The sequence below is a fragment of the Ursus arctos genome, unplaced genomic scaffold (assembly GCF_023065955.2).
Source record: "Ursus arctos isolate Adak ecotype North America unplaced genomic scaffold, UrsArc2.0 scaffold_17, whole genome shotgun sequence".
In the NCBI taxonomy this organism is placed as follows: Eukaryota; Metazoa; Chordata; class Mammalia; order Carnivora; family Ursidae; genus Ursus; species Ursus arctos.
In genome coordinates this window covers 23,988,958-24,002,045 of record NW_026622841.1, presented here as the reverse complement: position 1 = coordinate 24,002,045, position 13,088 = coordinate 23,988,958, and the positions used below count along the sequence as shown (strand labels likewise).

Here is a 13,088-nt window from a genome sequence, read left to right as displayed (position 1 = left end):
GTGGCTCAGTCAGTTAAGCATCTGCCTTCAGCTCAGGCCCTGGGATCGAGTCCCACATCAGGCTCCTTGCTCGGTGGTGAGCCTGCTTCTCCCTCTGCCTGCCACTCCCCCTGCTTGTGCTCTCTCTCTCTCTGGCAAATAAATAAAATCTTTAAAAAAAACAGTAAAATTAAAAATTTTTTATACAAAAATTTTACAGTGTAGATACTGAACATATGGGAATTCAATATTCTAGTCACTCTACATTATTATAAAAACTGACAGACACATGAAGTTAAAAATGAGATACTGGTTTTCATGTACCAAACTGGCATAGGTCAGAGTTTAAAAATGCATTAAACTGACAAAAATGTGGGAAACAGAGGTTCTCATACCCTGCTATAGGAGTATAAATTGGCACGACTTCCATAGAGCAGGTTAGCAATATCCACTAAAATTATAAACACACGAACACTCTAACCCAGCAACTCTACTTTGGGGAATTTATATTAGAGATGTATTTGTACACATGGGAAATGATGTATGCAGCATTATTTGTTATAACAAAAGCCTAAAAACAATGTTCACAAACAGAAAACTGATTAAATATATACAGATACTCTGCGGCCATTTAAAAGAATAAGACAGTTACATATAAGCATATATATATACACATATATGCAAGATGCATTTTACTTAACTATGGGGGAAAAGGCGACAGCAGCAGGAAAAAAAAAGCAAGGTATGTGTAGGATGCTAGCACTTGTGTTCAATTTTCTAAAACTACATGAGATACATGCTTAAGTAACCTCGTACTATTCTAGAAGATTCAAAAGAAACTGCTATGAGGAATCATCTCTGGGGAAGGGAGGTGGCTGGGTGGAAGAAGGGAAAGAGAAAAATGTATTTCCTACTTGCATAACTTTTGTATTTTCTACTGGCACATGTATGACAGAGGATGGATCAATGGACAGACAGAACATGAAAAAAAAAATTTTTTTTAAATCAGCATACCACACAAGTTCACGTGGACTTCTACATGAATTTTCAATCTCCAAGTAACCCTTTACCTGCTGGTTGGTGCAGGGAAAGAAAACGAGAGAAGCTGATTCCAGAACGGGTCGTTCTCAGAGACAGATTCTGTGCCCGATAACTTTTTTAAGTACTCATTTTTAGGAAGATCACCGATCCTGCTGCTGTTCGATCCCATCTTCTAATCCGGTAGATAGCGTGCCCTTAAGCCTTCATTTCCACAAGACAACCTATAAAGAATGAAAAGAGATTTCAAACTTGTTCACGATTAACCATCATATTTTTCCTATCTTTGACATAAATGTAAAAACAAAACAAAACAAAAAAACCTGTAAACTTACTTAAGGAAATCACACTTCTGTTTTTAAATATATTAGACACCAGATACAGAGTTACAAAGGAGGGAAATGGGGTAAAAATCTGTCTTAGCCAACACACACACAAAAATCCAAGTCTATGCTTACAGACCTTCGAATGGGCATACCTCTGCCTAAGAATACATTTCAAAGCAAATTCCTAACAATGACAATTTATTACAAATTGTTGAAAATGAGGCTCCTTTACAACAAACGATGGTGATAAAGACTGGATGTCTTGAATGTGCTCAGAAGGGAAGAAAGCAGTTGGAAGTGATGACCCCATGCTGCCTACACTCAGGGGAGAATGAGGCTTGAACTGAGTTACATGCTGAATGAGAATGGGCTCCCAGTTCCAAACCAGACACCTAGTGTCCTTCTCGTCCTGCTGTCATGCACATCAGCATTTGCTGGCATGCCTCTTCTAAACCATGCGGCATTTGGGGGTTTTTGGTTTTTTTATTTTGTTTTGTTTTGTTTTGTTTTGTTTTGTTTTGGAGAGGGAACGAGGGAGAGGGAGAGAGAGAATCTGAAGCAGGCCCCACACCCAGCATGGAGCACATCAATCTAATGACCCTGATATTATGACCCAAGCCAAAATCAAGAGCTGGACGCTTAACTGACTGAGCCTCCCAGGACGCTCTTATTCATCTTTCTATCCCCAATGTCTAGATAGCATGTAACAGGCATTGCCTAAATAGTATGTTGAAGGAAAGAGTAGGTAAATAAATGATGAACACTTTTTTTTTAAGATTTTATTTATGTATTTGACAGAGAGAGAGACATCCAGCGAGAGAGGGAACACAAGCAGTGGGAGTGGGAGAGGAAGAAGCAGGCTCCCAGCGGAGCAGGGAGCCCAATGGGGGGCTCAATCCCAGGACTCCGGGATCACGCCCTGAGCTGAAGGCAGACGCTTAACGACTGAGCCACCCAGGCGCCCCAATGATTAGCACTTTCAATATTTGTTGTGGTTGATCACTAAGGGGAAAACTAATAATTTAAAATATGAATCACTATCTTCATCAAATCACACTTGACCTAGTTCCAGATTATGTTCTATCTCAATTTGTTCAAGAAAAGTCTCCCACTGACAATAATAAAATGGTGGTGAGATGAATAAGAAATTACACTATGTTAAAATTACCATTGTAATGAAAGCAAACGATATCCAAAGGAGGCTCAGGTTGGATGAGAACTTATATTAGTAGTGACTTACTTTCTTACGGCTGTCCCTCCTTAGTCCACAGAGACACTGAAGCCAACATCAGAATTTGGAAGCATGCCTTCCACGTTCTCTTTGGAACTTTGGGGCTGGCTTAGGCTAAATTATCTAAAGACATGAGGCATCCCCAATGCACATGGACAGCTGGTCTTCTGAATATGAGGGAGAAATACTGATCTGGCTTCTTGTCACCTGCCCTTGAACTCAAGACCACTACTACCTTCCTCTTCCCTATTAGGGGACAGGGACCCCAAAACCAACTGGCTCCAACTAATCCTCTATATCAAGACAGCTAAGCATAAGTCTTGATTTTGGTTTAATTTCTTAATTAAGAATTATTAAGCCTAATTAGAAAATGCTATAAAAATATTATGCAATATATAAATGCCTTAAGTGTTATAACTTATTCCAAAGCTATTTTATACATAGAATTAAATTTTTTAATATAGTCTTACAGTGGGATACATTACACTAAAGAAAGTGAATTAATGAGAGCTACAATTACCAACATGGACATATCTCAAAAATATGTTAAAAAAAGGGTTAGAGGGGGCGCCTGAGTGGCTCAGTCGTTAAGCGTCTGCCTTTGGCTCAGGGTGTGATCCCGGCGTTCTGGGATCAAGCCCCACATCAGGCTCCTCAGCCGGGAGCCTGCTTCTTCCTCTCCCACTCCTCCTGCTTGTGTTCCCTCTCTCTCTGGCTGTCTCTCTCTGACAAATAAATAAATAAATAAATAAATTTTTTTTTAATTTAAAAAAAGGGTTAGAGAACAGACATGGTATGGTTTCATTTATATGATTTTTACAACATTCAAACAACATTATGGATATATTCGTAGCTACCACAAGTATTAAAGCATACATAGGAAAAATACACAGCAAATTCAGAAGAATGCTTTTACATGTTATCAGGAAAGGATCAGAGGGGCTTTAGCATTATCAATAAATACTTTCTCAAACAGAAATGGGGAAAGGAATAGAAGGGATGAAGTACATGTAGCATATATACAGATTTACTGAAAATTGACATTATTGGGGGCATCTGGCTCGCTCAGTCGGAAGAGCACGTGACTCTTGATCTCAGGGTTGTAAGTCTGAGTCCCATGTTGGGTATAGTTACTAAAAAAACAAAAAACAAAAAACAAACCAGTAGTAATAAAAATTTTTTAAAAATGAAATGACAATGGACAGTATATACATGGGTTTTGGCCTATTACCCCTCTATTCCTATCACTCGTGTATAGATAGATAGATAGATAGATATAAAAATATATATAAAATATATGTAAATATATATTTTATTTATTAATTTATTTTTTAAAGAATGGCTTCTCAGTCTTTCAGCAACAATACTGGAAGCTAGAAAGGGAAGCAATGCCTTCAAATTATTAATAAAAAATAATTTTTTTTAAGTTTTTTTTTATTTATTTATTCGACAGAGATAGAGACAGCCAGCGAGAGAGGGAACACAAGCAGGGGGAGTGGGAGAGGAAGAAGCAGGCTCATAGCGGAGGAAGAAGCAGGCTCATAGCGGAGGAGCCTGATGTGGGGCTCGATCCCGTAACGCCAGGATCACGCCCTGAGTCGAAGGCAGACGCTTAACCGCTGTGCCACCCAGGCGCCCCTAATAAAAAATAATTTTAACTAGATTTCTATAGCTAGCCATGCTACCAGTTAAGTATAAAGGTAGAATAAAGGCATATTTCAAGACTTGCCACGACTAAAAATACCTCCCATGGACCCATTTTCTGGAAGCTACTGGAAGATGTATCCTCTCAATGTGAAGGAATAAAACAAGAAAATTGAAGACAAGAAATTCAAGAAGCAAAGGATGCAACACGAGACAGGGAAGACACGTGCTGCAGGCTGGGACAGGAGTCCAGACGGCCCCATGACCTCCATGAAAGCAAACCAGAGAGCAACAGGTCACCTGATGTGTCCGACCTTATTGTGAAGGGTTACAATATCGTAGGAGAATATGGCAGGAATGAATGATAACTACATAGAGAATAAATGACTTTTTGGTAACAATGTACACTGGAAAAAAACAAAAATAATTCAAGCAAGGTCATGTAATCATAGTATATGACTCAATTCAACAGTTATTAATATTTATGTAATTATCATAATAGAAACAGCAGATAAAGATTTAACCAAAAATTGGGAGGTAACTGTATTGGGAAGATGCTAAAAAAAGAAGTGGGAATGGATTTAAGAGTGTGAAATCCTCATCTTCCGTAATAGGCAGGAAGTCAACAGAAATATCTAAAATTACCAAATTGGCAAATAACGGTAAAGGCATATTAGTAAGTAATGAGAGGCAAGTAATGAGAAACAACAGCTAAGAGATTTGAGTGTGGCCCATTCTGGGGAAAAGGATTCTGGAGTGGGGAGGGTGGTCATGCAGCCTTTTCATTTTATGTCCATCACATTATCTGATTTTTTTAAACTATATCTATATATTACTTTGATTTTAAAAATTAAATATTTTTAGGCTCCTTCACCTACTCAAATCTAAATTTTTAACATATATGGAAAACACAAAGTTACCATAATAACTAAATTCACAGTGACAAAAATGTAAATTATTCTTTACTGAGGCAAACAAGTAGCCAACTTTAAAAAATCTATTTGTCTGATATAGTTCAATGTTAGTACTAGAGTTATCTCCCAAAATCAAAAAAATTTCAAATTTCCACCATTTATGTGTTTACTGATAAGCAATAGTCATAGCTTGGCCAGAAAAGAGGAATTAAATTCAAACCTACAGTAGTGATAAACACAGAGATCAATAAAACAAAACAGAAAATCCAGAAACAGACCCACCACAGTACAACCAGCTGATTTTTGCCAACAATGCAAAAGCAATTCAATGGAGGACGGGACAGCCCTTTCAACAAATGGTGCTGGAGCAAGTGGACATCCATAGGCCAAAAAACAAACAAAAAAACCCTGTATCTTAAAAATTAACTCAAAATAATCACAGATCTAAACGTAAAACATAAAACCCTGAAACTCTTTTTAGAAGAGAACATAGGAGAAAATCTTTGTGACCTGGGGTTAGGAGGTGCTTAGGCATTACACAAGAGCACTGCCCATAAAAGAAAAAGTTGGTAAGTTAAGCTTCACCAAAATTGAAAACTTTTGGTCCATGAAAGACCCTGTTAAGAAGATGAAAAGAAAAGCCACAGGCTTAGAGAAAATATTTGTAAGTCACATACCCAACAAAGGACTTGTATCCAGAACATATAAGCAACTCTCTAAAGTCAATAATAAGAAAACAATCCAATAAGAAAATATGCAAAAGATTTTACCATATCACCAAAGAAGACATGCAAATGACAAACACATGAAAAGATATTCTATCATTATTAGCCATTAAGGGAACCACAAATTAAGACCATGATGACATACTGCTACACATCTATTGAAACGGCTAAAAAAAAAAAAAAACAACCTGACAATACCAAATGCTGCCAAGGACATACTGAAAATAGCTCATATGTTGCTACTGGGAATGGAAAATGGAACAGCCCCTCTGGAAAATGGTTCAGCAATTTCTTACAAAGTTAAACACAGGGGTGCCTGGGTGGCTCAGTTGGTTAAGCGCCTGCCTTCAGCTCAGGTCATGATCCCAGGGTCCTGAGATCAAGCCCCATGTCGGGCTTCTGCCTCTCCCCCCTGCTTGTGCTCTCTCTCTCTCTTTCTCTCCTTCTCGCTATCTCTCTCTCTTTCTCTCAAATAAACAAATAAAATCTTTAAAAATTTTTTAAAAGTTTTAAGAAATTAAATATATACATACTATTCAACCCAGCAACTGCATTCCTGGACTATCATCTCAGAGAAATGAAAACTTAGGTTCGCACAAAAAACTATACCCAAATGTTCTTTCAGCACATGAATGAATAAGCAAATGGAGGTACATCCATACAATGGAATAAAAAGAAGGAACTATCTGATACACCCAATAACTTGGATCGATCTTGAGGGCATTGTGATGAGTGAGAAAAGCCCATCCCAAAAGGTCACATACTCAAAGTAATAGCAACACTATGTTTGATGATTATAGTTTATATATAAGCAAATGAACAACAGGGATGATAAAAGGGACAGAAGGGAGGAATCAGGAATATGTACTTTGTAATTATAAGGTACTTCTACTACCTGTGAAGTAGGTATTACTTGAAAATGGACTTGGATTAGTTGTAAATGTATACTGCAAACACAAAGGCAACCTCTAAAAAGTTTTAAAAAGCATAAGTGATATACTAAGAAAGGAGAGAAAATGGATTCATTTAAGTGCTCCATTAGAACTACAAAAGGCAGAAAGAGTAGAAGACAAACATAGGAACAAAAATAAGGGAAATGAAAACAGTAACAAAGATTGGTAGACGTTAATTCAACTTTATCACATATCATCTGAACACCAATGGTCTAAATACACCAATTAAAAGAGATTGTCAAAGTGGATCAAAAAACAAGACCCAACTATATGCTGTCTACAAGAAGCCCACTTTAAACATAAAAGACACATACAGGGGCGCCTGGGTGGCACAGCGGTTAAGCGTCTGCCTTCGGCTCAGGGCGTGATCCCAGCGTTATGGGATCGAGCCCCACATCAGGCTCCTCTGCTATGAGCCTGCTTCTTCCTCTCCCACTCCCCCTGCTTGTGTTCCCTCTCTCGCTGGCTGTCTCTATCTCTGTCAAATAAATAAATAAAATCTTTAAAAAAAAAAAAAGACACATACAGATTAAAAGAGATGGAGAGAGATATACCATGCTAACACTAATCAAAAGAAAGCAAGAGAAGTTTTATTAATATTAGACACGGCCGACTTCAGAGCAAGGAAACTTACCAGGGATAAAAAATGGCATTCCACACTGATAAAGGAGTCAACTGTTCCAAGAACAGTTGCACCCTAACATAACAGCATTAAAACATGTGAGGCGAAAACTAACAGAACTACAAGAAAAGAGAGACGAGCGTACTATATTATAGCTGGAGACCTGAGCACCCCTCTCTCCGAAATGGTCAGATTCAGCAGCCATAAAGTCAGTAAGGACCTAGCTGATCTCAAGACCACCATCAATCCACACTGGATCTGCATCTATGGGCTACTTCATCCAACAACAGCGGAACACATATTGAATGTTCACCAAAACAGTCCACATTCTGGGCCATAAAACCCATCCTAACAAACTTAAAAGAAGAGAAATCATAAAATGCCTTGAGTGCTCAAAACCAGTAAGCTAGAGAATAAAGAACGAATATAGATGACCACATGAGGAAATAATCTGACAAACGCAGAATACAGGACATTATACAGAACCACCACCCTGGGTTCGCCAAAAAGTCAATAATACCACGGTAACTGAAAGTGTGTGCATGGGGTGGGGGGGTTTTCCTAAACTGAAGGAGACTAAAGGGATATTGTAACAACCAAATGTATATGTGAATCTTCAATGAACCCAGGTCTGGAGGAAGGGGGGAAAAAAACATTATAAAAGACAATCTTGAGACCAAACCTGATATGGACTTAATAGAAGATATCAAATGGACATAAGTGAGATAATAGCATAACTGAGTAGGAAAATGACATAATTCTTGGGAGCTGTGTGCCTAAATATTTAGGGGTAAAGCGTCCTCATATCTGCAACTTCCTTGCAAATGGTTCAGGACAAAATAGAGACAAAGCAAACCTGGCAAACTATTAACAATTGCGAATAGTTTAAATATGGATGGAGGGAATAGGTGTTTATTATACTGTTGTACTTCTATGTTTGAAACATTTTATTAAAAAAGAGTTTTGGCAAACAAAAAAGGTTTCACACTATGACTCCGTTTATATAACACTCAAGATGACGAAACTCGCGGTGAAGCACAGATGGGTGGCTGCCAGGCAGGGCACGGAGGCCCAGGGGGCAAAAGGTGATCATAAAAGGGCAGCCTGAAGAAGTTCATTTGTGGGATTGGAAAAATTCTGTGTCTTGACTGTGGTGGTGGTGGTTGCATGAATCCGTACACGTGATAAAATTTCAGTTATACACACACATAAGGGAAAAAGAATACATGTAAAAACTGGAAAAATCCAAGTACAGTCTACAGCCTGTTATGTTGTGTTAATATTAACTTCCTGATGTAGATAATGTACAATCCTTATGTTAACACCGGGGGAAGACGGGTGAAGGGTACATGCGATTTCTCTGTATCATTTTTGCAACTTACGGTCTATAATCATTGCAAAATAAAAAGTTTTTAGAAATCAGCTAAAAAAAGTCCAACCCCCAAGTCTGATCTACATGTGCAAGAAGAGGTTCCAAGAAATCATACTAACAGGTACTTTCTGTCACAACCACTAGGTATTTTTACATATTAAATTACTTCACCACCTGTATCACACGATAATAGGATCTCACATTTAGTTTATGCAGTGTCTTGGAACGCTCTTTTACTTAGACTACTTTCCCCAAGTAAGTTCTTTCAAGTCTTATTCAAAACCAAACTTTTTCAATAAAAGCAAGAGAAATCATGTGTTTGGGTCCTTTAGGGATTCCCCATGAACTTCAGAACTCTGGGGAATACAGATTTTTGTCCTCAGCCACCTACGTAAAGGCATCGTTGTTTCCTTTTGCTCAAAACTTTCCAATTCTTTTGTTTAATAATCCCTGACACTCCCAAAAATGCCTCAATAAAATGTTTTACAAAAACAACAAAAAGATCTCCACAATTTGTTTATAGTCTTCTATTTATCTTGGAACTTGTGCTAATCACCAGTTAGCACTGTGGGCCTAACAGCAGTTTACTGGATAAACACCCAAGAGTGTGGATCAAAATGGGTTCGTTGAGAAAATATTGGTTTATTGGCATGTACAACTTAGTTATGGGTTCCCCTGGCTCTCCTGTGGGCTCAATTTCCCTTCTCTAGGCTTCATTACAATTAAAAGGATAAAAATGACATCAGATAAAAAGAAAATGAGAATCAGAACAACTTGTGCTCTCAATTCAATACGCCAGTACTTTACTTTACATAGGGTACCTTAAAAACAATCAATTAAAATCAATTTACTTTGTGAGTTTAATTAGGTACATGAATGCTGAATTTTCAAAGGAACAAAATTCCATCCCACCTTTCCTAGATAAGTAAGGCAACAATGAGAAACATTATTAGTATGGTCTACCAATGAAAATTCAAGTCAGACTGTATTTTTCATTTGTACTTTATTTTTTGAATAAGTAATGCACATGGTGCAAAATACGAAGAGTTCACAGGGTAGGCAGTAAAAAGTTTCCCATCTCATCTCCTTACCGAACTAGTTTCTCAACTTAGAAAAAATGTTACCAGTTTCTTGGGTATCGTTCCACAGAGATTCTGTGTATATACAAACACATATTTTCCCCTTTTTACACAGAACACAACACACGGTTTATGTCTCTTTGCTTTTTCTAGTTACTAAATATTAGAAATCACTATATATCTGCATATAAAGCACTTCCTCATCTTTACGACTCTATAACATTCCAGTTTTTAATTTAATAAATCCTATACTGATGTTCATTTAAGTAGTTTATGGGCTTTTGCAATTATAAATCATTCTCCAATAGGTACCTGGCATGTGAGACATTTCACACATGTATGACACTATAGGTAGGATACATCCAGAGAAAGAGAATTGCTGGTCAAAGATTATGTGCATTTCCAATTTTGGTAGATACCGCTGAAGGGTAGCAGAATATGCCACCTCAAAATATGCCACTTTGGCATTTTGATTATTTTGAGCTGTAGGCATCCGAAAAACACCAAATGCAGGGTAAGGCTTTCCCTGAACTCCCTTTAGCTGCCTAAAGACAGCTCCTCCAAAAGGAACTTCATTACCGTAAATCCCCTCCCCTGAGAGTTTTACCAACCAGGTGACTCATCACAGGAAGAAAGACTAGAAGTGGACACCACACCCAGACACACAGTCACAAACTATCACACATCCCATCCGTTCTTCTAAGGGTTCATTCCTCTTTCCTAAAAACCAGTAACTCACCCCTAAGAGGCCTACATCCCCCCCGCCCCGTCCCCATTAGGATGTTATTTAAGTCTGAATTCTACGCCACCTCCCTGGGTGTCTCCCATGTGTACATGGGGTACCCGTTAATAAACTTTTGTTCTCTCCTATTAATCTGTCTTCTATTACAAGGGTCTCAGCTAAGAACTCAGAAGGGTGGAGGGCGATTATTTCCCCCCCCCGCCAAACCACCTGCCCTCTTTAGGGACTGCCAGCCCGCACTCTTGGCAGCAAGGCCTGTTTACTCACACCACAGCCACCACCCTTTAATCAAACTTTCTGGTCCCTGCCAACTGATGCGACAAAATAGTTTTTCAGCACAGTTTTAGTTTGCTTTTTTTTTCACTGTGAAAGAGGCCATTACCTGTTCTTATCCTTTGCCTATTTTCTATTAATTTATAGGAAATAAATTTGATTTTTCAAAGCTCCTAGGATAGACCACAAAGTCGTAAAACAAGCTCAATTCAGGACCACTATGAACCCTTCTAAAACAACAATGTGAATAAAGCCTATAAGATTCTCAGGAAAGACTGAACCGAATATTAACGAGCAAAACCAAGACAGCCAACTGAGCACAAGGTGCAATGCCTCCCCTGCTGCTTTTCCTCACCAAACTCTAGAAATCATGCAAAAAAATTTTTTGCTTAATTGTCAGTAATTCCACAGCCATGCTCAGAAATTCAGGAGACCAGAAGTTGTGAGGAATCCCCATAAACTGGAGAGCAGCTGAAGATGGACTGAGAAGGGAAAATGGCATTCCAAGGCACGCACGAGAGCCTTCAGTCAAGGGCAGAGAGAGTGCAAACAGCAACTCCAGTCCAGAAGCAGAAGGCCAGGAAAAAAGCCAGAGCCCAGGGGCGACTGACAGGTATGACTAGGACCCCCTGCCCTGTCACCCTTGCCCGAGCCCTCACTCCCCTAGGCAGCAACAATAAGGTACCATCTGCTGAGCACAGTGAAAGCAGTGCCAAAGGCAGCTGGAATGCCCAGGAGGGAAAAGTGCAGCCAAGCAAGGTAACTAAGCCACTGAGGTACCGTTGCCAGAAAGTTCCACCTGCTCCCTACCCTCACAGAAAGCAAAATAGGAAACTGAGGCCCAATGGCAACTTCTCTGCAATGATTCATGCCAAGGATTCCAAACACAAATACAGACACACACACACACACACACACACACACAACTAGTGTGCACACACACTCCACCTGAACACAATTTATTTGGAATTCCCAAGACCTTTATCAATGAAACTCAGAATAAAATGGAACTTGAAAAACCCACCATCCAATCACCTTACCTCCTAAGAGCCCTGTTGCTTTTCCCCCTGGCTGTGCATGGGACTTCCTTGGCTTTCAGCTCTTCTTCCTCTCAATTTGTCACTGAGCCTGTCTCCTGGTTTCATTAGTGGCTTCCATGACAGGACTTTCAAATCTCTCTTATTCCCAACCTCCCACCAGAATGCCAGTTCTGTCTAGATCCCTAAAATACTTAAGATTGTTTTTAACTCAAGGAGAATATATAAACATATAATTATATATATAATCAGTAATTTTGTGGATAATAATGCTTCTTACATAAGTCTAGACTAGAAATGAGAAGTGTGCCATTGCTGATGCTTTCAGTAATAAACCTTTCAAAGGACCTATCTTTAATGCAGTGTAGTCAAGAACTTGATCTTGACACATAAAAAACTGATACCATCCTCCTTCCCAAAACCATTTTCCCCTCTCAACTTCCCACTGTCCTCCTAAAGTTCCCACTATGTAAGCACTACCTTGAAACTTTCTGTAGTATATATGCCCTGCCTCCTGAGGTAGATTACTTCTGTGAGACATAAATCAGGCTTTATTTATGTGTCTTCCCTGTCCCTAATTAACTTCCAGCACACTGCTAAAGAGAAATTACTCAAAAAAACAAAAAACAACTTGTTGAAACAGCCACGGTCCCACATCTAATAAATAAATGAAAACATATTCAGTATAAATCAGGAATAAAATATGCTAGTTAAAACATTAAGGTATCACTTTTACCCATCATATTAGCAAAGGTTAAAAGAAAACAACTGTGAAAGCGTGAGGGCAATAAGGAAACAGGACCCCCACGAGTGCGTAGATATTTGACAATATCAAAATTTTAATTGCGTATACTCTTTGTCCCAAGGATTTCATTTTTAGAAATTTATCTCACGGGTAAACCCATACCAGTTGACAAGTTCTATGCATAAAGATGTCAACACATTGTTTGGAACAGCAAAGACATAAAATAACCCAGATGACGGTCATGACTGCAGTACGGAATAAGCACAGAAGGGAATACTGCGTAACTGTGGAAAAGAATTGAGGCACACCTTACGTGCTGGTGTGTAAAGATATCCTAAATACCTCAAGGAAAAACAAAAAACAGCTCATACAGTAAGACCCTATTTATTTAAATACACATGTTCATTC

General features: G+C 38.7%; 1 protein-coding gene across 3 annotated transcripts in view; it reads right to left on the bottom strand.

The window, feature by feature from the left end:
• DYM (dymeclin) overlaps nt 1-13,088 on the bottom strand; it is a 334,659-nt gene that overhangs the window by 308,213 nt on the left and 13,358 nt on the right. For all 3 annotated transcript variants that reach the window (XM_048218645.2, XM_057313102.1, XM_048218650.2), the window contains exon 2: nt 1,050-1,241. In XM_048218645.2, coding sequence (XP_048074602.1) covers nt 1,050-1,189 — 140 coding nt within the window. In that variant the 5' untranslated portion in view covers nt 1,190-1,241. The remainder of the gene's footprint in view (nt 1-1,049; nt 1,242-13,088) is intronic.